The 26372-nt window shown below is 46.3% G+C and overlaps 1 protein-coding gene across 1 annotated transcript; it reads right to left on the minus strand.

The window, feature by feature from the left end:
* Nucleotides 1–532: 532 nt before the first annotated feature.
* Nucleotides 533–24992, minus strand: MMP14 (matrix metallopeptidase 14). Its single transcript, XM_063136477.1, has 10 exons — nt 24888–24992; nt 19110–19258; nt 16015–16137; nt 12700–13007; nt 11957–12118; nt 10032–10195; nt 8304–8442; nt 6800–6950; nt 5077–5192; nt 533–3193 (listed from the first exon to the last, which is right to left on the minus strand). The coding sequence occupies exons 1-10, from the start codon at nt 24990–24992 to the stop codon at nt 2877–2879; spliced, it is 1734 nt and encodes a 577-aa protein (XP_062992547.1). The 3' UTR covers nt 533–2876.
* Nucleotides 24993–26372: the final 1380 nt, after the last annotated feature.

Consider the following 26372-nt stretch of genomic DNA (forward strand, 5'->3'; position numbering starts at 1 on the left):
ATAAAATGGCTTCCTATGTTCGTACGTGTCATTCCGACATGGTACAGGCTCCCGAGTGGACTCTACCACGAACCTGACTAAGAACGCAACCCCATGCATGTTTAGGCAGGGGAAAAAATCCTACAACTCCCAACATTCCCCAAGTAGCATGAGTGTGCAAAAAATTCTTAATAAGAAATGACGTATTGCCTCATTCTTAGAAGCTGGCTAGGGGATGCTGGGTGTTTTAGTGCCTCACATCTAGAGGGCACCAGGTTGACAAAGCATCTCTAAATCCTTAGGCTGCAGTCCTATATACACATCTACCTGGGAGTAAACCTGATTGAACTCAGTGGGGTGTACTTCTGAGTAGACAGGCATAGGGTTGCACTTTTAATGGACCAAGCGCATATGGTGAATTTCTATACCAGCAATTTCTACTTCCAAACAGGGAGCCAATACTCCAGAAATGTATCCCAATTCTTCAGCGTATTTATTTATTCTTTCCCCAAAAGAAAAACAAATCACAATTTAATACAAAATACTACTAAAAAAGGGGGGAAATTCCAGCATTTATTAATTTTTTTTAATACTTTGGTGCTTCTTTTTAATAACAAAATAGTTCTGAACAACTTGTGTGGGGACAAAAAATAAATCTTTTAAAACTCCCAGCATTTTGAGTCCATTTCCACCTGGAAATGGCTTTTTTTTTATTGCTAAACGTTAAAAAGAATAACAGAATTTAACAGCCTACAGGGCCCTAGCAATATGCATATTTCCCTCCCAAAGAATGGATGTTTATTATTAATAGCAAAATAATAATAACAATAATAATAATAATAAAGTGGAACAATAAACAATATTAAAACCCACCCGCAAACACAAATGTATCGTTAAACACAGTTTAATTCCGTTTGGAGACCATTTAAAAAAAAAATGACCTAAAGCCCTCCCCGAAAGTTAAAAATGGTCTGAACAAGAGAGGGTTTAGACATCCCATTCCCGACCAGCAGGATTTTGGGTATCTCTTCCCACCCGCGTTCTATTTTCCCCACCCTGTTAATGCACTATTTTTAACTTTTCATTTTAAAAAAGGCATTTCTATAGAATAATTAAAATTACATATTCAACAAAACAATTTTTTTTAAAAAAAAAAATCCCTAAGAAAGGAGGATAAGACAGTTTGAGGCAGTACTCTGGTGCAATGTTCATTTTCTTCCACTCCCCCCCACCCCCCGCTTTTCGCAAATCGCTGTTTCGTTTAGGCTTTTTTTCTTTTCTTCTCTTTTTTTGCAGGATCCAGAATGGATTGAAAGTGACAATTGTAAACTTTACGCAAGTATAATCAGATGTCGCAGTAAACACTTTTGCAAACCGTGCTGCCAAAATTTGAACCTTCATCCCATTCCATGTTCTACAGCAGCCATCTCCAATCAGATGCCCTCCAGATGTGTCAGCCTACACATCTGGAAGGCAGCTGGGGAAGGCTATCCTACAGCTACCAGGGGTGGCTGTTGGTTCTGATGTGAGTGGGACAGTGAATCCGCTCCGGGTTTCAGTCAGAGTTCTGACTGAAACCCGGAGCGAATTCACTGTCCCACAGTGAATTCACTGTCCCACAATTGCCTCTTCCTCCAGGGCCACCACAACCTTCCTCCCTTCTCTCATATTCTCACACGTGCCCCGTTGTCTGTGGTGTGCAAGGTAGCACCGTCCCATTCCACCTATCCCACCCCCGAAGACCAGGGCGGTCCCTTTATAATGCCACCCCACCCCCAAGAGGCATGCCACACACCCCACATTTCACATCCCACCCCTTGTGTTCCACCAACTGCCTTCCCTGACTCTTCCCCTTTGGGGGTCATCTACAGAAGCGCTTCAATTGGTCAGCCGTGGCTCCTCCCTCCTTTTCAAGCCACGCCCAATGGAATGATATAGTTCCCTTTGGAATGCTGTAATAGCTTCCTGGCTACGGTACCCACAACCCAACACCCCTAGAACGCTGGAGTTGCCCCTTTTTCATCCAAAATCCCTTCCCGTCGTTTTTTCTTGGACACACCCTTTTGAGTATAAAGACCCGACCCTCATTCTTCTATAAACCATTGAAGAACATCCATCCTTGTGCCAGCATGAATTCCCGTTCACCCTTGGAAGGAACAAGGTAATAGGGAGAGGGAGAAAGCAAAAAAAGAATATTGAGGCGTGAGGGAGGAGATCTTTGTGACCGATATTTCAGACAAAGGGTTGTCATGATCATTTAACCTTGATCCCACCAGGGTCTGATGGGGGGGAACCTTACCGGGCATTTGTATTTGTGGCTTACCACCACCAACGCCCGACACGCCCACACACCTGCTTTGCAAACTGACGGGTCAAAGTGAGGTCTCCTTGTCCTGCGAGGCGAGGTCAAGGGATGTCCCGCTGCAGGAAGGAATGCAACAGGGGACCTGGCGGCACCAAAACCGGCATGGAGAGAGGTCCTCTTTCTTTTCGCCTCCTCAAGTGATGTGAGTGAGCGTGCTCAGCACACGCACGGCACGGGAACCGTGCGCAGGGGCGGGGTGCGAAGAGACGAGGGAGAGAGGCGAAGAGGGGAGGTGGGAGCAGAACCAGATGCAGAAGGAAAAGATGAAGGGGAGCAGAGGGAGGTGAAAGAAAGGGAGACGGAGGAGACGGGAGGCTTCAGGCGGCAGCCCGGAGGGAGGATGGCAAGCGTCAGAAGGAAGCCAGCAGGGGCCGGAGGGCAGGAAGGTAAAGGAGGACGAAATGTGGTAAGAATGAAAAGCGCAAACCTGGGGAAAGGGGTTCAAGAAAGGCGCATAGGAGGAGAGGCGGTGGCAGACAGTGGGAGACAGGAGTACCCTCCGTCCCCACGCCCAGGTGAGACGCTCGCCCTGTCACACCTTGTCCAGCAGGGAGCGCTGGCAGTATAGCAACCGCTTGGGGGTGCCGTAGCGTTTGAAGATGAGGATGGCAATTCCCAGTGCGAAGACGGTGATGAGGAGCAGGACGGGCAGCACCACGGCGGCTGCGTTCACCTCCCCTTCGGGTGCATTGTCCACCTCGATGATGATCACTTCTTCCCCCTCGCGTCGGTCATCTGAGCTGCATCCCATCCAGTCCCGGAGCACCGACTTGGGGTATCCCGGCTCCACCTTCAGCTTTTCGTTATTGAACTTCCAGTAACGGTCCCCCTTGTAAAAGTAGGTGAACACTGGGGGGGGGGGGAAGTGGGGCAGACAAGGAAGAAAATGAGAGAGAATCATTTTATTTTTTGCATTTCTATCACGTCTTTTTTCCTCCAAGGAACCCAAGGTGGCATACATAATCCTCCTCTCCATTTTATCCTCACAACAACCCTGTGAGGTAGGTTGGGCTGAGAGTCTGTGACTGGCCCAAAGTCACCCAGTGGGTTTACATGGCCGAATGGGGACTAGAACCCAGAATCTCCCGACTCCCAGTCCAACACTTTAGCCACTACAGCTGGGAAAAACAGAATTCGAGAGGCGCGAGCCGTTTCTGTCCAAAGAAGCTCGCGTGGGAATTCTGAAGTTCATTTTCAAAGCTTGGGAGCGCGGGATTTGTCACGGGACCGCTTTCAGAATCGATTTTCAATTCCAAGTTGAGAATCTTGTATGCTGCATTTTCATTTCATGTGCGGATTTGGAATTCAAATGATGAGTCCTACCTTAAACTTTGGTATCCAGATTTCATTTTCTGACCCCCAATTCCAGTCCAAACAGAGAATTTGGGACCCATAGTTACATTTCAGGCCCTCTGTTTGAATTTTGACATTAAGAGGTCCCACTCGTTACAGGGCACTCACGGAGTTTGCTCAGGTCCCTCACATGGACATCGTCTGCCTCTCGTGCGCCTTCCACCCCTTCTGGCCTTCCTTGCGCCGCAAGAAAAACCAGAAAAAGTCTGGTTGCTACTCTCTCCTGCTGTGTGTGGGAGAAGTAGCGTGATTACAACGCCGGACTGAATGGGCCTCGTGCTCCTTGTTTACTTCCTGTTTTCAAACAGGAAGTAACTGAGCGACGACGGAGAAGCGACGGTAGCCAGCATTTCTTCCTAGACAAGCTCTAAGACTCAATTCCATGTGTAAATTATACATTCAAAATGTGATTTCGTATGGAGCCTTTGCAGAGTGGGAATATATTTCACACTGGGCATTTTCATTGGGTTGGCTCCAGACAAACTGACAGGTATACCCATTGACATCAATGAGGCTCAAGTTAGAGACATGATCATATTGAATGCAATGTATATTGTATCAGACCTTTCCCTCCTTGTTTTCATTTCACGTTATAAATTTGTAAGAGTAGCCTTTGGTTTCTCAGCAGAAAAAATTAGCAACCTTTTAAGGGCATTCCAGAACTTACTTAAGCAATACAACTTTCTGATGCAAGCTAGGAACATCCAAACTAAGTTCCTCTTTCCTCCACACACACAAAATAAGAAGAAAGATTCATATAATCAAAACTCAGTTTAGTTGTTACCAGTTGTCTCACTGAATCATTTTGTGAACATGCACTTACTCAACAATGACAGTCAACAGTAGCTCACCACTAATGTCTTGTGGCCGCTCAAAGGATTATTAGCAGCAAGCAACGTGCCCATCTTTAGGGTGGTTTGCAGTTTATGTGGAGGCGGAACTTGTCCATAATGTGCAATCAGTCTCCATTTGTTCTGCAAACCGAGACACATTGCATTCCCTGGGGGATTCCTGTGCGTGAGGCCAGACTACACAGTGTCGATGTCTTGAGGGGAGAGGAATTGTCCTCATTGCCACAGTGGAGACCGCCAGTATCAGACTAGAAGCAGAGCGACCTGAGGTTCATATCCTCACTCAGCCATGAAGCTCCTGGGTGACCTTGGGCCAATAAGTCAGTCTCTCTCTCTCTCTCTCTCTTTCCCTAACCTACCACACAGGGTTGTTTGATTGATAGATAGATAGATAGATAGATAGATAGATAGATAGACCGACCACCACTGAGCTTCACTCCTTCTAACTTTGTGCTAAAAAGGGGGCTCTTTTAACCCCCTCCCTCCCTCCCCATTGCTGCCTCTCCCTCCCACATCTCCCCTCCTTACCCTCATCGCTGCCCATAAATGCCCCCCGGGGTGATTCAGGGATCCCTTCCCAAACATCGATGTTCTTGGGGTAGTCGGCCTCGACGGATCGGGTCGCCTCATTGAAGCGGTAGTATCTGAGTAATAAAAACAGAACACTGTGTTAAATTACAGAGGAGAGAAAAAGAAAAACACGAGAGGGTAACTGGCTCCCTTTCGCAGCAATGCCCCTCGAAGCGCTTAACCATCATGATTCAGTGTGTTGTCTGAACAGGGCCTAAGAAAAAGGTCCCCGCTGACTTAGGTGGGACTTATTTTCAGGGAAGTATCCTTAGGATTGTAGGCCTAGTAACTCACAGCAAACATGCAGGGACTGTAGCTGAAAACAGTCAGACCTCCAGATCTAATAAGGTGTCAGAAATGCTTCCGTTTTTACCAGAATCCTATTTATCACATGATCACATCACACACAAAAAGGCAGGGATTTTGAGATAGGGTGCAGAGTTCAATATCCTCGCAATCCTGGCAATGAGGGACAGGGCCTTTTCGGTGGTGGCCCCCAGACTGTGGAATGATCTCCCTGATGAGGCTCGCCTGGCACCAACGCTGCTATCTTTCCGGCGCCAGGTTAAGACTTTCCTCTTTGCCCGGGCATATGGCGGCACATCCTAATTACCCACATGTTTAGTTTTTAATCGGTTTTTAATGCTTTATGTGTGTATGTTCTGTGTTTTAGAGTTTTAAATTTTGTATACTTGTTTTTACCTCAATTTTAGAATTTCTGTAAACCGCCCAGAGAGCCCTGGCTATGGGAGCGGTATATAAGTGTAATAAATAAATAAATAAATAAATAAACAAATCTTGGATGGTTTTTCTTTTAAAATCAGAGTCAAGCTTCTAGCCCTTAAGGATGTGAGGAAAAGCTCAGAAATTTGCAAATGACGCCTGGTGATCTCACAACCCAGAAAGAAGGAGGAGAAAGACTTCCGGTTGATCGGGGAAAGGGCTCACTTCAGTGCCCTTTGCTTTCTTTCACCATACACAACCAGCAGAAGCACTGGGCCGGTTTGCACGACGGCAACATGGTTAACAAACCACACCAGTGGGGGTAATTAGAGAAATCCAACCAGCACACATGGCGTGTTAACCGTACCGCGATCGTGTGAATCAGGTCATTGTCTCTTTACTCACATGTACAACCTGCCCTAGCTTGGAGGATCAGGACGTATCGCAAAAGCCGTGTCAACAAGTATATACACTGGAATCAAAAATGATCACATCACCTGCTCCTCTCCGCAAAATAGTCTCACAATCCAATTAATGTACTATCAGCTTCCCCACATCCACATCCCACTGAGACGCCATAGTAATAGCACATATCCCCTACCCCTGTTGAAACTCAGGTCCATGGGCCAGAAAACTGGCTCTCTAAGTTTCCCTGAAAAGCCCCACTTCCTTCTCTGGGCCATACCGCTTTTCCCCACTTTCCCTCATTTGGTATTTTTCCAGACTTTTCTCCCATTCCAAATGGGTGAAATACCTCTTCTCCTAAGGCTTCGTTTCCTGCCATAAGAGTTCTACGCTAAGATATGTAGGTATTCTTTTATATTTTGCCCCCCGGTTTTTGCCTTTTTGCCCACCCTTAGAATGTGCCCCCCCCCCCAAGATTTCCCCCAAAATTGAATTCAGACCTCAGGCTGAAAGAGGTTCAACAGCAAAAGAGAACGGCTTATCAGTAACTTACTTATTTCCCCGGAAGAAATAGGTTTTCCCGCTCGGCATCCAGAAAAGAGCTGCGTCGATCTTGTCGGTGGGAAGCCCTCTGCCCAGTTCCTTAATGTGTTTGGGGTACCCAGGATCCAAAGTGGCTTCATTGAAGACCCAATGCTTGTCCCCTGCGAGAAGAAAGGGCACCCGATTTCCCAAGATGCACTGGCCGCCCAAAACGGGCCTAGCACTCTCTAGAGATGGAGGAGCAATCTATACCCCATCTCACTTCACGTCAAACTCTGCCATGAGTTAAGAACCAGCGGTGGCTACTAGGAACGCCATTCATCATGGTGTTGGCAATGCTACTGGGTGGGAGTAGATCAGACCTACTGAGAAAGCAAGCCTCGATATACCTGCTCTCTATGTAGGCCTTTGTATGTAGTTTGGTTCTTGCAAGTGAACTGCATGATGGGATTGGAAAGATGTATGTGCCTGAACGTGCTGCAATACTGAAACTGCATAATTGGAAGGAAATGCCAAATTGGAATTTCAAGACCTCTTGATATAGTATAAGACAAATAAGCTAGCTTGATAAGGAGGACTGACCATCCAGGTCAATCTGACATTGCCAGGAGAGTTATGGGCCACCTGTTGATAAGGTATAATGAAGAAGTTTTCTTTGATCTGTCTTTGTTTTGCTTTAGAACTTTGCTAACTGCTGATTGGTTAAGATGCTACTGTGTATAAATATACCCACTTTTCAAGTTCTTTGTCTGTAGAACTCTCTCCATGCAGCTGTATTACACTCGATAAAACAGAGTTGCCTTACAACCAAAGTGGATTTTTATCCTTGACACTACCAACATGGTGCCCTCCAGATGTTTTGGACCACAACTCCCAAAATCCCCGACCACTGGTCATGCCAGCTGGGGCTGATGGGAGTCCAAAACATCCGGAAGCCACCATGTTGTGGAAAGTTGATGCAGGCAACTCTGAAGCCAATAGAAAAGCAGCTGTATCCCATTTCCCTTCCTACTGTCTGCCTCTGTCCCACAAAGAGAAATAGGACAAGCCGCAGAAGAGCAAGATGGTGCAGGGCTTCAGCTCTAGTTTATACTCCTTGTGTACATCAACTGTTTAAACTTTTGTAAACCTGGATGAATAACAGAAACAGAGCAACAGAAACGAAGATCTGAGCGACACCAGCGAACAGCCAAGCACCTGACGTTGCTCTAACTTAGGCTGTTGTGGTAAAGCTAAAGCCAAGCCACAGATCCAGCCGTGCCTCACTGTAAATTTCGCTTGGGGCCAAGCTGACAGATTATCTGCTCTAACTGATGAGTCAGAGTTTAAATGATCATGCATCAACGGCATTTGCTCAGACTGCGCTAATCAAAAGAATATTGGGGGTGGGCGGGCGTTATAATAAATGTAGCTAAATAGTACATTAGCACTCAAAATAATTCAGGCAACCTGACCTGGTAAGACGTGGTTGCCATCCGAGGCTAAAGAGCCTAAAATAATAATAATCCACTAACCTTTAAAGAAGACGAATTTGCCATCTTTCCTCTCATAGGCTGTGTTGATCGTCGCAGGGAGACCAACCCAGAACTGGCCAATGGGGAGAGGGTATCCATCCATCACACGGTTATTCCGGACCCGCCAAAACCATTTGTCCTGGAAAGAGACACATTTTTGGAAGGCGTGCAAAAGTGTTAAATGATGTCCATTTTTTTTAATTGCAGAAAAAAATAACACAAAATAAGCTGCAGAATTCCATTTTCCCCATTTATTCTTTTTAGAGGAGTCTTTCATATGTAACAGGGGTGTTGAGCCTCAAGCCAGTGAGCCAAATCCAGCCATCCTGGGATCCCAAACAGACCGTTTGGATTTCCCCAAGGGCTCCCACCCTCCTTTTCCCCAACCGCTGATCATTTGGCAGTTTCCTCACTTGCATTGTTTGTTTATTTATTCATTTCTTTATGTAACGAGATTTATAAATCGTTTACATTAAAGAAATTTCTAAGCGATGCACAAGTCTTGGGACAAGATTACCTTGTCCCAAGACACTTTGAAGAAACAAACTTCAAAGTGATCTTGATAGGCTGGAGTGCTGGGCTGAAAACAACAGAATGAAATTTAATAGGGATAAATGCCAAGTTCTACATTTAGGAAATAGAAACCAAATGCACAGTTACAAGATGGGGGATACTTGGCTCAGCAACACTACAAACGAGAAAGATCTTGGAATTGTTGTAGTTTGCAAGCTGAATATGAGCCAACAGTGCGATATGGCTGCAAGAAAGGCAAATGATTTTGGGCTGCATTAATAGAAGTATAACTTCCAAAACATGGGTGATGTGGTAACAGAATATGTGTATGCTGCAATTCCACAGTCAAGCCGCCAAAGCATGGAATTTGATATTGGGCGCAGATTTCTACCTTCTGACAATATTTAAGTTTCTCGTCCTCAAGGACAAATAGGCAAGCTGTGATATGTACAGAGATCTCATAAGCCAGATGAAGTTCTACACAGGATTTCTGGTAATCCTGGTGGTTCCACATTGACCTATTCTCCGACTGGAGTCCACCAAGGGGAAGAGCCTTCAATGTGGTGGCCCCCCTCCTATGGAATTCCCTGCCTCTGGAGGTCAGCCAGGCACCAACTTTGCATTCCTTTCGGCGCCTCCTGAAAATGTTGTTGTTCCAGGAAGCCTTCCCTTGATGACCAGCCATGATTCACTTTGCATTTTGCTTTTTTAAAAGATCAATTTTAATGTGTTCTTATTCTGTTTTAATTTTGAATGGGGAGCGGGATATAAATATTGTAAATAAATAAACAAATAATCAAGTGAACCGGCTTCAGTAGTTTTGAACTGCTCTATGTCTCCAACAGAAGTATAATGAATTATGCAAAACAAGCAGATTTGCCAAATGTTCATAGTTTATACAAGTTGTGGAATCCACATTTTCCAGTTGCAGAATTTGGGGGACCTCGTTGGAGAATGTTAAATAGATGTGTTTTAAGCAGCAAATACACAGCCTAAGTAATAGTATTATTACTAATGTTGTTGTTGCTGTTGTTAATAATAATAACTATTATATTATATTATTACAGAAATATTATTACAGAAAAGACAGAGATGGCTCTGAAGCGGGACTGATTTCTGCTAGCCAACTCTTTCCTCTTCTTCTCAGCTTTGCCCTCCCCACAGCTAAAAGCCCTGATGACACCACTCCCCACTCAGCCCCACCGCCAGCCTCACCTTGAAGACAAACATCTCGCCCCTCAGCACAGCGATGGTGTCAAATCTTCCGTCACAGATGTTGGGGCCATAGGTCGGGTTCTTCGGTGGCCGATCGGGGACACGGGGCTTCACAGTGGTGCGGGGGATCGGCGGAGGTTTACTGGGGTGGCCAGTTTCAGTCCCTGAAGACAAGGATGGAAGGGGTTCATCTCAATCCCTTTGGGGGACAGGGTGGACTTGCAGATGTGGGATGCGGGGGAGAAAGAAACCGGTGGTCCGACATGATCCAAATGGATACTGTTGCTTTTATACTGTTTTTATGTTTTTGATGGTTTTTAAATTGTTATATACTTTTTAATGTTTACCGTTTTTAACTGTTGTAAACCGCCCAGAGAGCTTTGGTTGTGGGGCGGTATATAAATGTAATAAATAAATAAATAAATAAGTTCAGAGTTCGGGACAGGGCCTTGTGTGGCACAGAGTGGTAAGTGGCAGTTACTGCAGCCGAAACTCTCCCCATGGCCTGAGTTCGATCCCAGCAGAAGCTGGTTCTCAGGCAGCCGGCTCAGGTCGACTCAGCCTTCCATCCTTCTGAGGTCGGTAAAATGAGTACCCAGCTAGCTGGGGGAAAGGTAACTGCGACTGGGGAAGGCAATGGCGAACCACCCCTCTACAAAGTCTGCCAAGAAAACGTCAGCGAAAGCAGGCGTCCCTCTAGGAGTCAGTAATGACTCAAGTGCTTGCACGAGAGGTTCCTTTCCTTTCCTTTTCAGGACAGGGGTGCAGGATGTCAGGCCACACCCCTTCCCCTTGCTCCATTTGGAGATTCCCCAGTTTTTTGCCATTCTAAAAGGCTCCAGTGAAATTTTAGAATGTTTTTAGGATGTTTTAAGGATGTTTTAATCAAGTATGGTATGTTTTTAATCAGTTTTTATGTGTATTTTATATCATGTTTATATACTGTTTATTTTATACTTTGAATGGTTTTAGTTTTTGTGAACCGTCCAGGGAGCTTCGGCTATTGGGCGGAATAAAAATGCAAATAATAATAATAATAATAATAATAATAATAATAATAATAATTTAGTTGCTGGCAGCACGAGCTTTAAGCTCAAATGTGGCAGAGGGCTTTTCAGTGGTGGCCCCCCAATTATGGAATGATCTCCCCCATGAGGCTCGCCTGGCGCCAACATTGTTATCTTTTTGGCGCCAGGTCAAGACTTTTCTCTTTCCCCAGGCATTTAACAGCATTTAACAACGCTAAGTTTGTTTTTTAACGGACCTCAGAACAGTTGTTTTTAAAATGAATACCGTTGTTTTTATACTGTTTATGTTTTTGATGGTGTTAAATTTTGTATACTTTTTAATGTTCACTGTTTTTAACTTTTGTAAACCGCCCAGAGAGCTTTCGCTATGGGGCGGTATCTAAATGTAATAAATCTAATCAAATCAAATCAAATCAAATTTTTGGCTCAACCCCTTTTTCACCACTGGAAACCAGATCCCTGGAAGCTGCTCTGAAATGGAATTCGGCACTCAAGCGGAAAAGGGTTTAACACCCTGCCCTGGTTTAGGACCATGGCTTGGGAATTATTAGCCCTAGCAGCTTAAAAGGGACACCCCATGTCCAAGTGCGCTCTACTGCTGATTATCAGGTGCTAAGGGATGGCTGCCTCCATCACGCCCTGCCACAGGAAATGTATCCTTACCCTAATTGGGCACTCCAGTGAGTAGGAAAAACAGTTCTGAGTGAAACCAAATAGAGAAACTCTCACGAGTGGCTGAAATAGGCCAGGAAAACATGGCTGCCATCCTCTTGAGGCACACTCTAATCAACCGAGAGCAGGTTTGGTTGTTACGCGTCACACAGTTCAGGGTTGTCGGAGTAGAAAGGGAATCAGTTCAAGGGGCCAAAGGTGACAGTGGGGTTAAGAGGGTCATACCATACAGCTGCTGTATGCCACGGCGGTCATCTTCGGGCAGCTCAAAGTTCTCTGTATCCATCCATTGGTAGAAAGGTGCCATGATAGCGGATGGGTCGTTAGAATGCTCCAACCCCAGCGCATGACCCAGCTCATGCACGGCTACCAGGAAAATGTCGTTCCCTGCAAGGTGGAAAGGGAGGACATGTCAGCGTCCTTCGATATTAGTTAACTAGAAGAGCCAACCACCCATCCATCAGGCTGTGTTCCAGTTCCCCTCAAGCTGGAGGATGCTCAACAGGTTCAAGGAGTGTGGAAGGCTTGAAGGGGGGACACTTTCCCTCAAGACGGAGCCAACACTACTTGGTGCAAGAAGGCATCAGAGAATGGAAATTGGAGCCATGTCTCCTTTGAGGACGCCAGTTCTAATCCCACAGAGGAGAAGAGAATAAGGAAGTAAATACGGGGCTTTTTCTCCCAAGGAAGTCCTTCTTCCTATTCTAGAAATAGCTGCGTCACAACGTAAAGAAATTTTGGGAACTGGAAAGAGTGGTTTTGGTTGATCTCAAGCTGGTGAGCTGAAGAGGTGGGGATTACCCACCAGCTCCTTCTGCTTCTTCTCCTCATTCTCTAATGTTAGTCTTAGTGAGTCACTAACACGGACGGCTCCATCAGTCACGTCTTCCACCCTTTACACGCACCCTCCTGCCTCCCTCTACGCATCTTCCCTCTGTCCCCACACAACACCCTCCGCCTGCCCTCACCATTAAGGTCATCGTTGCGGGACGTCCAGGGCTCAGCAGCATCGAAGTGAGTGTCTCCGCCAATGTGGGGCCCAGGGAAATAGGCGTGGGCCAGGAAGCCTCCTTCACCGTCAAAGGGGGTGCTGTCGCCGTGGAAACCCTCAGCGAAGAAGATCATGATGTCGGCCTGCGGCTCACGGCCCTCCCGCACGGCTGAGTAGGGCACCTCGCGGAAGCGCAGCGGCGTCACCGACTGCCACACACTGAAGGCACGCCGGATCGCGCTGAAGGTGGCGTGCTCGCCCACTTTGGGCGTATAGTTCTGGATGCTGCAGTGGCACATAAGAGGAGTGGCACATAATCGTTCACGCAACGATTACCTGGACGATCGTCCGTGACCCTTATGTCGGTCCTTCTACAGGGTCAAGATAAGCGTACCACCGAACAAGTTGCTAAATTTCTTAATCATGCAATCCTTACTAGATCTGTTATGGTGGCAGGACTTTCCTTTGCTTCTAGCACAGAATTTTAAGGAGGCTCATGTAATCATACTCTGTTTTAATTTCATGTATTTTAAATATTTACTATGTATTTTATATGTTTTATTGGTCTGTTGACTGTAATAAAAGGAATTGAATTGAACATAAGAGGAGCCATGCTGGATCAGGCCAAGGGTCCTTCTAGTCCAGCACTCTGTTCACAAAGTGGTTGACCAGCTGTCGACCAGGGATCAACAAAGCAGGACATGGTGCAACAGCATCCTCCCACCCATGTTCCCCAGCAATTAGTGCACACATGCTTACTGCCTCTGATACTGGAGGTAGCACATAGCCATCAGGACTAGTAGCCATTGGTAGCCTTCGCTTCCAGGAATTTACCCAACCCCTTTTTAAAGCCATCCAAACTGCTGGTCATCACTACATCTTGTGGAAGTGAATGCCAAAGCTTAACTATGCGCTGTGTCAAGTAGTACTTCCTTTTATCTGTCCTGAATCTCCCACCCATCAGCTTCATGGGATGACCCCGGGTTCTAGTATTTTGAAAGAGGGAGGAAAATGTCTCCCTATCCACATTCTTCACATTATGCATAGTTTTGTACCCCTCTATCATGTCTCCTTTAAGCCTCCTTTTATCCAAGTTAAACAATCCCACCTGTTGTAAACTTCCCTCATAGGGGAGACGCTCCAGACCCTTGATCCTTTTAGTTATTATTATTATTATTATTATTATTTATTTATTTATTTATTTATTTATATAGCACCATCAATGTACATGGTGCTGTACAGAGTAAAACAGTAAATAGCAAGGCCCTGCCGCATAGGCTTACAATCTAATAAAATCATAGTAAAACAATAAGGAGGGGAAGAGAATGCCCTTTTCTGCACTTTTTCCAGCTCTACAATATCTTCTCTCTTTTTTTTAGGTGTGCTGACCTGAACTGTGCACAGTATTCTGGAAAGAATAGTTAAAATCTGGGGTGGAGCCTCATAATCCCTAGCCCTCCTGCTGTATAATCTAGACCAGCCTTCCTCAACCTGGGGCGCTCCAGATGTGTTGGACTACAACTCCCAGAATGCCCCAGCCAGCTGGCTGGGGCATTCTGGGAGATGCAGTCCAACACATCTGGAGCGCCCCAGGTTGAGGAAGGCTGATCTAGACCTTGCTTACTGCCCCTCACCATCAGTATTCCATTAGTCCCCCTAAAATTACCTCCCAAACTCTTCCATCTTCTTCAGCCACGAGCCCCATTTAACTGCTTTTCCCTTATGGGGACATTACCGAAAGGGAAGGCACCCAAGGGCTTTCATGACGCCTTCCCTTTCTCTCAGCAGCCACTTTGAAAAACACTGAAAGATAGGATGGAAGATGCAAGAAATCTCCCCAGAAACCTGAGAATCTGGGGCTTGTGGTACAAATTCTATTGGTGTCTCAGATTGCTTTGTCTGTCAAAGAACTAGTCCTCAGCATTGTCTAGAGAAATGTTTGGAGGTGTACATGGGTGGGATAGCTAATACCCTGGAAGACAGAAACAAACTTCAAAGTGATCTTGATAGGCTGGAGTGCTGGGCTGAAAACAACAGAATGAAGTTTAATAGGGATGAATGCCAAGTTCTACATCTAGGAAATAGAAACCAAAGGCACAGTTACAAGATGGGGGATACTTGGCTCAGCGATACTACAAACGAGAAGGATCTTGGAATTGTTGTAGATCGCAAGCTGAATATGAGCCAACAGTGCGATATGGCTGCAAGAAAGGCAAATGCTATTTTGGGGATGCATTAATAGAAGTATAGCTTCCAAATCGCGTGAGGTACTGGTTCCTCTCTATTCGGCCCTGGTTAGGCCTCATCTAGAGTATTGCATCCAGTTCTGGGCACCACACTTCAAAAAGGACGCAGACAAGCTGGAGGGGGTTCAGAGGAGGGCAACCAGGATGATCAGGGGTCTGGAAGAAAAGCCCTATGAAGAGAGAGACTGAAAGAACTGGGCATGTTTAGCTTGGAAAAGAAAAGGCTGAGGGGAGACATGATAGCACTCTTCAAATACTTAAAAGGTTGTCATACAGAGGAGGGCCAGGATCTCTTCTTGATCATCCCAGAGTGCAGGACATGGAATAATGGGCTCAAGTTACAGGAAGCCAGATTCCGGCTGGACATCAGGAAAAACTTCCTGACTGTTAGAGTAGCATGACAATGGAACCAATTGCCTAGGGAGGTTGTGGGTTCTCCCACACTAGAGGCCTTCAAGAGGCAGCTGGACAACCATCTGTCAGGGATGCTGTAGGGTGGATTCCTACATTGAGCAGGGGGTTGGACTCGATGGCCTTGTAAGCCCCTTCCAACTCTGCTATTCTATGATTCTATGATTAAACGAGAGTGAAGAACAAGAAATGTAAGGCAGAGCTAGAGAGAAAAGGGGTACACATTCCATATAGTTATCAGCCCCTTCCACTAGCAATACCCTAGAGCCCACAAAATTGCCTGAAACTTATATTTACCGCCCAGAGAGCTTCGGCTATGGAGCAGTATATAAATGTAATAAATAAACAAATAAATATTTTTGTTTCTCTAAATTCTCCCCAAACTTTAAAACAACAGCAACAAAACATACCTGAATTTCATCATCTGGAGGATGCTAATAAAATGTGCTTTTTTAAAAAAGTAATAATTTCCATTTTCTTCTGATGGCAGGTCAGCACTCCTCCACTCCATCTCGTTGATTTCAATACCGCCTCCCCTTCCCAGGACCCAAAGATAATTCTCTCTCCGGGGCTGTGGATGAGCCCCTCCCCTCCCTCAGCTCCCTGCCCAGAGGAGCCCCTCTTCCAAATCTCACCAAAAACTAAGGTCGTAGTGTGACCATTTCAGCCCCTGGATGGCGTAGCGCCTGCGCCGTACGTTGGCCTTGATTTCTGATCCAAATTTATCTGGGACGCCACAGCGGGGCCTCTTCATAGCCCTGGAAGAAGGAAAGGGTGTTTAATGTTAGGGAGAAGTTCCCTTCTCCTTAAGGGAGAAGTTCCAAGCCCACACAAGTCTCTGCTCGTCCATCTGCCCAGATATACCTGCGTTCGTCAAATGTTAAACCAGCGCCCCTGCACACCATAATCTGGTCAATAGTGGTTTACAAGACTTCTCAAGTTCTCAGCCTGCCTAGGAGTCTGGCCAAAGTTTACTGAAGCCTCTGGTAGAATAGCTCTTGAGGGTCTATCTCTCTTGAAACTATGGATGAAAAAGCCAATTGACTCGCCACTAGAAACCCCCACACTGCTGAGACTTGGAAGGTTCTTCTGAGAGGACAAAATGGAACCAAACCTTCTGACTGCAGGCCCTGCCTCTACTCTTAGTTTGTGCCACACGGCATCCTATGATGAGCAACCTGAGCCAAAGGTGACCTCACCCTAAGGCATACTGAAGTAGCTGCCTTGGGTAGTCAATTTTTAGGCTTCTTTGGATTGACTTAGGTTTCAACTTGTCAATAGGTTGCAAGGGAACTTTTAGGATGGATTGGGCCCAATGCTAATCCATGCGAAGAGGTATCATTTGGGATTTCTGCCTCAGGAACCAAGAGGCTGTGGGCTGGCTATGGCATAGGCAAAAATATTTACTATTTTGTACACTGTCTCTCCTTGCTGCTTCCTATAACTAGCCATTGTCTGTCCTTCTGTGTCCCGTGTCTCCTATACTCCACAGACACAATTTTTACTTGCTCTACATAACATGAAGAAGTTTTCCTTGTGATGCTTTTGGCACAAACTCCTGGTCTCCACACTATTGTGTCACTAATCTTAAGGACATGTCACTACAGTCCCCCAAATATTCTTCCCCTGTTGACTGCTGCCTCCATTTCCCACCCCTTCCTCCATTGTCTTCCTTTTCTCTGGTTCTGGACTGTAAACTCCATGGGGCAGGGACCCATCTTTTAACTCTTTGTAAAGCGACATCTACATAGATGAGGCAACAGGTAAATAAACGGGCAAACAAATAGTGACATCAGAATCTCTAAACACACATTCATAATCACACAGGAGGTAGATATTCTGAGTAATGAATTTTGATCAATGAGGTGAGGTGGTTACTGGGTTTCTAAAAGAGTGATATGGATTTTAGGGGGCAGTTCCAAGTCCTTAAGGAGAGGGCTGGCGTTAGATGGATTTTGGGTATGTGCTTTATTGATGGATTGGTTGTCCTGAACATCTAAGCCTAAGGAAGAGACTGGTGTGACTCAAAAGTTTGCATCAGGAATTTGGCCTTCTCTGCTGTGGCACCCTGGCTGTGGAATGAGCTCCCTAAAGAGGTTTGCCTGGCACCTTCACTATACTCCTTTAGACGCCAAGTGAAGACCTTTTTATTTTCTCAGCATTTTAACAGTCTAGTAACTTAATTTTAACTTGGCTGTTTTAAACTCGTATTTTAAATCTGTATTAATTTCTGCATTGCTGATTGATTTTATCCTGGTTGTGTTTTTATATTGTATTTTATATTATGCTTTTATACTGGTAGTTTTATATTTTGAATGGTTTTTGCGGTTTTAATTTTAGCAAACCACCCAGAGGGCTTTGACTATCGGGCGGTATAAAAATGCAATAAATAAATAAATAAATAAATAAACAAATTTGTCTTCATAAAAGGGTTGTTTCTTGTTCTGTTTGATTAACAAGACTGCCAAGGACCTGGTCTGGAAGCCCTGGCCTTCACGCAGTGGTCTGTCAGCTTTGGACAGGTGAGGGGTACTGATTTCCTTCCAACCAGCTAGCCCTACATCAAATATCATGGTGATATGCTGTAATTTTCTCTGCTCCAACCCTCGCTGACTGAGCCTGAGGTAAAGCTGCAGTTTTGCAGCTTCTGGAGTCCTCCTTTCTTTGCACCCTTGCCAATCTCGTGTGGTGTAACGTTCCGCCGGTCAGCCATAACTACACCAGACACTGCTTGCTCTGTATGCAATACCAGGGCCACCCCTGGGACGGGATGCAGCTCAGCCACGCTGTCCGCTTGCCAACCCTTGGAATTGGAAGCAGGTGGCCTTCCACCAAGCCACAACCAGAAGCTCCTTCTTTCTCCTGGTTACATCATGGCCTTTTCAGAGGTTTCGTAATACCTTGTTCTCGCCAACCATGTTTCGAGAACCCTTGAGGAATTTTCAGTGGCATTAACAAGACAAGTTGCCTGTAGGTCTTTGGTCTTCTCAAGTCTCTTCCCAGTTCCTGGTCCCTGTCCTGCCTTGCCCTGAGGGCTTGCATTTGTCATTTGTGTGATACCTCTTGCATTCAGAAAACTTTTTCTGTCCAATGAAGCTTTATCAAGGCCGGCCCGTGCCAACTAAAAAGTCCCAAACGAAACAGGCTGCACGGTTCTACTCTCCCTCAGTTCTCCTACCAAACTTTGGCTGCCTCGCAACCATGACCAGTAGTGCCCATTCCAACCCACAATTCCTCACAGCCAACAAAATGGTTGTCCTTCCTGTGGCTAAGGCCACAGATGGCAGCCATAAAAGGTGTCAAAACTGTGAGAAATACATATATGACTTTTGCCCAGTTGATGCTTGACTCCAGCAGTTAAGAAAATAGTTCTCTCTGACACCGTTTGCCATTGCCAGTATCTGTCTTTATGTTATTTAGCGACCCAGCCCAAGTTGGGGCACCTCCTCATACAATTGCAGCACTGTCAAACGGGTCAATGCCACCTCTCTTGTTTCCACGGTGTGCAACAAATAACAGCAGTAAAAATTTCATCACTTCAAAAGAAACAGAGAAGTGTCTCCTTCGCAGGGTGTTGTGGGGAGGATCCCCAGAAAATTCTCAAGCACCTTTTCTTTGGGGGAGGGTGTTGTTGATGGTGGTGAAAACAGCCACGAATTGTCAGTCGATTTGGAAAAAGGAGAATTTGAAAGACTGAAAGGAATCGAGTCAGCAACAGGAGGTTACTCACTTCAGAGTCTCGGAGTCAGCTGAGCCCGTCACCTGAAGCCCGTAGAACCGCTGCATTGCCGCAATGGCAGCCGAGAGTGACTGGGGGGAACGCTGAGTGTGTGTACGGAGGTCTCCGGGGGGGAGGTAGCCATATTGCTGAAGCCAGGCCTGGTGGGAGAGTCAGAACCAGAGTATGAGAAACGTGGAAAGAGACACCAGGACGAACCGCAAAAGTAAAAAAGATAATGGTGGCCTCAGCCTCCGAGAAAACCACACCAGATTATTTATATTTTATTTATTTGTTACATTCACATATCGCGTTTCATGTGAGGACCCCAATGCCGTGTATATGATCCCCCTCCTCCTCTCTGTTTTATCCCGACAAAACAACCCTGTGAGGTAGGTTAGGCTGAGAGTCAGTGACTGGCCCAAAGTTACCCAGTGAGCTTCATGGCAGAATGAAGACTAGAACCCAGTTCTAGTCCAAACTCTAACCACTATGCCGCACTACACAGAGAGATTTTTCCCCTCACTCCCACACATAGCCATTGTTCTTACTGAGGGGGTAAACTTATGTCTGTACCCCTTCAGTCTGTAGGTGAAGGGGCATGCAATTGAATTGCCCTCCATTTTAGAAAGAAAAAAATCCTTCAAATCAAAGGAACATTAGCATGTCAGGGGGAAGAGCAGAAACTGTCTTCTCCATTATATCCTTATCATCTTCAGGGAGGGTTTTTATTTATGTTTTTGGTACAGGGAGACATTCAGTCACATGAGGCTCCGTCTGCAGTCTGAAGTGGTATGACATGGCTTTACCACCCCAGTGAGAAGTAAGCTGCAGGATCATTGGCCTTGTAAGCAAGCCCTGGCCTCAAAACAGTGTCTTCCCCTAATCCGACTCCCACTCCAAGCTTCCCAATCATCCCCAAACATTACCCAGTCATCCCCATACACTAAACTCATCCTGTCTTCCCATACATTAATCCAGCCTTCTCAACCTGATGCCCCTCAGATGTTTTGAACAACCCCCATCAGAATGGGTAGATAGATGCTGGCTGTGGCTCATGGGACTGGTACTCCCAAACATATGGAGGGCACAGGGAAAGGGTGCAATCCTATGCATGTTTTGACGGGGGGGGGAGGCCTACAACTCCCAGCATGCTCCAGGCCAGCATCTATCTACCCATCCGTCCATTTATCTCACTAATTCTCATAACTGCTCCTTCCAATGGAACCCTCTATTATCTATCTGTTGTGCGTCAGCTCCTGCCAGGCCTCTCGGTGGCTGTCTCCAATTTCCCCCTCCTCTTGATCCTTACAGTGACTCACTCCGTCTGCAACCATTTCCGGCCTGGGTGACCCAGGGCAAAGCAGGGGGAGGGAGTTCGAGATTGGGTAAGGTTCTTCCAAGATCTAAGGCACCCAAGTTCAGATCCTGAGTTCTGCAAAGTTAGGGAAGGCGGAAAGGGGGCTGCCCGAATTAAGTAGCATGAAAAGAGCGGAGGAGGAGGAGAGGGCTGCAAGGAGTTGCGGTTCAGGATTGACATTCGTGATATATATCTTAAGCTCTCTCCTTACGTAACATCAGGTGATTCAAAGGAGATGTGTTGCTCAGAGGCAGAAACTCAGGAAACAAGGAGCAATGGATTAAAGGGGAGCGAAAAGAGCTAGAAAGGGAGTAGCATTAACCTCTTGTGATCAAGAGATTTGCAGACAAATACAACGCTTTCTCTTCCACAAACTCAGAACTGCACAACCAGGACCTCATAAGCCAGTAATCTCTTTCTAGCACAGCTTTGCCCAAGATGGTGCCCTCCAAATAAGTTGGGACTGCAGCTCCCATCATCCCCAGCCAACATGGCCAATGGCTATGCTGCCTGGGAATGATGGGAGTTGCAGTCCAATACATCAGGAGAACACCAGGATGGGGAAGGCTGTTCTAGCAGGAGCCAGTCGGAGGTCCTAAGCAATCTCACAAGCGTAACATTACCACAACTTCAATATACTTTTTGAGATATTGAAGGAAGCACGAGTTAAGGTAGAGTTTAATAAACCAAAACAATCACTTGTTAGAGAAAAAGGCCAACCTGTTCCCTGTTAAAGCTATACACCACAAAAAAATATCCTCACAACATAAGCAGAAGAGCCCTTAACTCTCCTTGCAGCACAATCCTATACACATGTTTACTCAGAAGTAAAACCCACAGTATTTGATGGGGTTACTCACTAGTAACTGTACTTAGAATCTGTGCCTAAATCTTCCCTAATCTCTTCGGCCTTACTTTTGAAAATGGGTCAAGTAAATGGACACAGGGGGTGGGGACTTTAAAGGCAAGGGGAGGAGCCTAGACCTTTATTTCCAAAAGTTGGCAGGAATGCAACTGAAAAATAAATATTTCAGACTCTGTACGTAAAGACTGTGCTTTAAAAAAGAAAAACACCCTTAGAGCAAAAGCGGGGGAAGCAGTTTAGAACAGGCCAGGTGGTAATGTCAAGGAGGCTGAGTAATTTCAATAGCCTCAGGCACTACCAATTATTTTCTTCCCTTCGTATTTCTTTTTCCTCCTTCTTCCTTGCTCTGCTCCTGCCATTTCGCCAACGTTGGGTATAAAAAAAGGTCCCTATGCCCCCGCTTTTTTTCCACTCTCGCGCTGTTTCCACCCTGCCGGGTCCCTTCTCTTGCTTAGATAGAGCAATCCCTAAAAAAAGTCACCGTGCCTCATCCATGAGGTCCCAAAAATATCCCTTGGAAGAGAAAGAGACACAAACAACCCGCCGCCCACGCGGCTCGGGTATGGTCACCGTCTTGCCCTCCTCTCGTTTCATCCCAGGCCAAAGCCTTCCTAGAGTGAATTCTCAACCATCTCTGGGACTTCGCCTTGTCCGAACGGGCTTCCATGAGGGTGAAGCCGTTAAGACAAGGCCCTCTTTTGTCTCTTCCCCACATCCTCATTCCTGGCATTCATTTAAACCCCGCTCATTCAGTCATTCTTTTCGGACCTCGGTTGGCTAAGGTCAGAGCCGCCAACCCCCTTTCAGAAGAGGGTGCCACCATTTCCCTCAACTGTTCTTTGCTCCGCTTTTCTACGCTGGGGTCGTTTCCTTCACTTGCCTTCTCTCTCTCTCTCTCTCTTTTTTCCAATTGTAGAATTAACTGGGAACACCCACATGAAAAGTTCCTTTTTCCTGCCATACACCATCTCCCTCTATTCTTAACCCACATCCATTCTTTCTTCCACAGAAGGCAAACGACAGCCCTCCAATTTTGTTCTTTTGCCTCTCCAGCAACGTCCACCACCATCACCTCTTCCTCCTCCTTGCCCTGGATGATCCCTCGACCATTGAGGGCTCTTTCTTCCAAACCACCCACCATGCAACAGACTTCTTTGTTCCTCTGGGACGTTTTGGTATCGATTCAGATTTTCCCCCTAAATAAAATATCCCAGCCTCGTTCCAGCCCTTAACACTCCTTCCCTTCTGCAAAAGTTTCCACAGTAGCAAAAGGTGAAATTCTTGGACAGGGCAAGAAAAGCGCCAGGGAAGGGGAGGGAGGGAGAGAAGAGAGAGAAAGAGAAACTGTAATAATGACACCCCGTTGCTCAGAGCCAAGAAAAAAGTCGGAATTGTTTGTTTTTGTCCTTCAAGGAATGATTGCGTAACTGGGATCAGAACAGAGGGAAGATGGTAGGGGAAACAGAGTAGATGTGGTTGGATGTTAGGCTGGGACCAAAACACTTTTAAGGGTACAATCCTACCCACGTTAGACAGAAAAAAGTCCTAGTATTCCCCAGCCAGCCATGCTTGGAGTTATGGGACTTTTTTTTCTGTCTAACCGTTCACAGGATTGCACCCCAAGTTGGAAGTGACATGTGAGAGGCTTAATTGCCCTTCTTTTGTTACACTGAGTGTACACCAAAAGCAGCAGACTTCCTTCCATGGATGGATGGGTGGATGGATAGATAAACATAATAGCTGTAACTATAGGACCAATATGAATGGCAGAAAAGTAAACATGTAGACAGAGGAAAGAAGGTGGGGAAGGTTTAGAACAAAGGAAAGGATCCCACTCAAAGAGGGAAAGGATCTACATGCTGAGAATTTGAAGGGTCCAGGATCAAGGAATGGGTGTGACCTACCAGTACATGAATTATAAACAGAAAGAAAGAGAAATCTAGTTAAAATAACAGAAAGGAAGGAAGGGACTGCTTTGAGGATGTTTGGATAGGGTATAAATCCAATACATACATTCAAACAAATTTTAAAAAATGAACTAAAAGAAGCAAATGAGAAATAAGGGAATAGGATTCTCATCCATGTTGGGGCAGTTGAAGTTGTGCAGAGCAAAGAAGCAGCAGTCAAAGAGGATAAAGGCTTTAAGAGGAAAGTGTATCAATGACCGTGGGAAGATTTGGCTAGAGATGAAACCTCTAGACATCATGTTCACTCTTAGGAGAAAAGCAGAAGACTTTTTTAAAAATAAGGTGATACGGCGAAAATCAAGAAAGAAAGCGTTAGAATCAGAGGGATGAATATTGAAGCGCATAAGTGGAGGCTAGTGAGGGAATAGGGAAGGTTGGCAAAGGAACGAATGGAACAGAAAATGCCTTGGCATAGAGAACACCAGCTTCTCCATCCAGCTGCAGAACACATCCAAGAAAAGGAGGTGGGGAAGAAACAAAGGATAGTAAAAGAAAAAGCAAGGGAGGAGTAGATGGATAGACCAGATGGAGAAGGAATGTGAATAAAGGAATATAGGAGCAAAGGTGATGCAGAGTTTGGCAGAAGGGAGAAGCAGAGAAGAATATTTAGAACGTGCCGGACTCTCGTGACTTAAGAAAAATGAAAAGACAAATCTGGAGTGATTTGGGGGAGGGGGAGAGGCAGGGAGGCCACACTTAACAAAGACTGGTGAATGTCCAAAATATAAGAGTTTCTAGTGTAAGAAGAATAACTAGTGTAAGTGTTGTAGAAGACAAAATACATACAAAGAAATGTGTGTTAAAAGAAGGAAGCGATGTGGTGATCAAGGAATGAGGAAAAAGTTTGGGGTGGGCAAATGGAAGGAGTAAGGGAGTGAAATGGTCATGTTTAGAAGCAGACAGGGGGCAAAAAAAAAACCCTCATGAGATGGATCATACATTAACAGTACAATCCTATACATCTCTACTCAGGAGTAAGTCCCACTGAGTTCAATGGGGCTGGCTTACTCCCAGGTAAATATGTGTAGGATTACATGCCAAGCTTTGAAGCAAAAGAGTGTGGCAGAGAGGGCTGGGAGCAGATTATAAAGGTAAAAGAGCAAAGGAAGAGATGAGACGCAGGGAACGGAGCGCAGCAGGCAAGTGGAGACTAGAAAACCAAAGAAAGGGTGAGACCAAAAAAAAAAAAAATGGGCACAGAAAATCGGGGTTGAGAAACCCAGGCTGGTGGAGGAGTGCAGGATGCAAATGAGGGAAAGAGAAAAGTAGAGAATGGAAAAGACTACAGAAAAGGAATGAATGCAAGAGAATGGGAGGAGAAAGAAGGGTTCAAAGCAAAAAGGTCTCCTGGGATAAGAGTAGAATGGGGTGGGATGGAGGGAGGGACAGGGGGGAGCGGAGGGCCAAAGCAAAGGCGTGGGGGAAGCGGAGGGCCCAGGGAGGGATGCAAGGGCAGGAAAGGAGCGGCAGGTCCGCGGGCTGCTGGGAACGCCGTGGGGAAAGCGAGCCACTGGGCGGCGAAGGGAACCTGGCAAGCCCAGGCGTGGAAATGGCTGCTGGCATCACCCGCGCGCCCCGCGGGGCTGCTGGCCACTCACCTCGGGGCTGAACAGGGAGGTGGAGAAGCCGGGGTGCAGGAGGGCGCTCAGCGCCACGGCGAGGGGCAGCAGCCGGAGGAGGGCGGCGGCGGGCCACGGGCACATCTTGCCTGCCCCCGAGTGTGACTCTGTGTGGCGCTTCCACCCGGCCAGCCTCTCCCCCACCCCACCCCCGTTCCGCAAAACTTGCTGCTGTGGACTTTCCCCGCCTCTCCCCTCTCCTTCCCTCCCTCCCTCTATCCCGGCCCTGGCTTCTCCCGCTCCCTCCTTCCGCCCGTCTCCTTCTCCCTCGCCCCAACTGGAGACGTGGTCGGCGGCCGGGGTCTGGCTTCAATTAAAGGGTTGCAGAGAGGAAGGAGGCCAAAATGAAGAGGGGAGGGGGGGAGGGAAGGAGACTCCCCCCCCCTACTCGAGAGGAGGGGAGAAAGACCAGGCTCCTCCTGGTCAGAAGTGGGAAGAAAGAAGAAGTGGGGGGGGGGGACTCTAGAGATGGGCTGTCTCACAGCCTGACTGCAATCCTATACTCGGGAGTAGGCGTTTACTTCTGAGTAGACATGCAGTGGATTGCACTGTAAACTGGAGTAACTACACAGCCCCCGTCCCGTCCCGTTTATCCCTGGCCTCCATCTCTCTCAGCAATAATTATAATGATGGTGCAATTAACGTGCATCATCATCATTATTATTATTATTATTATTATTATTATTATTATTATTATTATTATTATTATTATTATTATTGAATAATTCAGTGTGCATGGGAAATAATCATAAAAATAATCCGGAATTCATATCTAGAAGGGCGCTGGAACAAAGAGTTCAGGCAGGCCTGGAGTCAGGCTGTCAGGGGCTCTTTCGACAGCTTTAGGGAACAAACGCAGTGGTTGGAGCAGGATGAGGCCACAGGTGTGGTGCTGGGATGCAGGGTTCCTGGTCTTTTCTCTGCTGTGGAGGACGCTTGGATTCTACCTGTGGCTCACGGAAGGGCGGGTGACTGACCGGCTTAGAGCCAGAACTCCTGGGGATGCCTCCTTCCCACCCAGATTTGAGATTGGGACTTGAAAGAAGGGTGAGAAGCTTGGCTCCAGGAGAAAGGGCAGAAATGGTTGTGTAGAATGAGATACAGGGCTGGGAGCCAGAAGCCCATCCTGCGTTCTGTTATCCCAAATTCTGAAGACAAGCGTGTTACAACATAAGGCTTACAAAGTGTTTATTCAGCGAGGTTTCCTAAACCACATTCTTGGCCATTCCAAAGGCAAGACTTCCCAGAGCCAGGTTGCTCCATTTCTTGTGTGGCTGCTTTGCCCTGGAGATTCGCCAAAGCCCTAGCCTGAGCATATATTTCAGAATCTGTGTCATAGGTTTGCCTTTTTAAGCCAAGCCGACATAGGAGGTGCCGTAACGCAAATAAATACTGCACAAACTCAAATATCTGCCTAATAAGCCGATCCTAAATACAGAAGGCCCACATTAGGGATGGATAGCA

This window comes from Elgaria multicarinata, chromosome 11, assembly GCF_023053635.1.
Source record: "Elgaria multicarinata webbii isolate HBS135686 ecotype San Diego chromosome 11, rElgMul1.1.pri, whole genome shotgun sequence".
Taxonomy (NCBI): domain Eukaryota; kingdom Metazoa; phylum Chordata; class Lepidosauria; order Squamata; family Anguidae; genus Elgaria; species Elgaria multicarinata.

Excerpts from the sequence above, each read along its gene's own strand:
- MMP14 (XM_063136477.1), bottom strand. The coding sequence starts at position 24,992 with ATGTGCCCGTGGCCCGCCGCCGCCCTCCTCCGGCTGCTGCCCCTCGCC. Across the intron at positions 10,196-11,956 it reads TGGCATACAGCAGCTGTATG|GGACTGAAACTGGCCACCCC; the intron begins GTATGACCCTCT and ends CCTTGTCTTCAG. Across the intron at positions 5,193-6,799 it reads TATTTCTTCCGGGGAAATAA|ATACTACCGCTTCAATGAGG; the intron begins GTAAGTTACTGA and ends TTTATTACTCAG.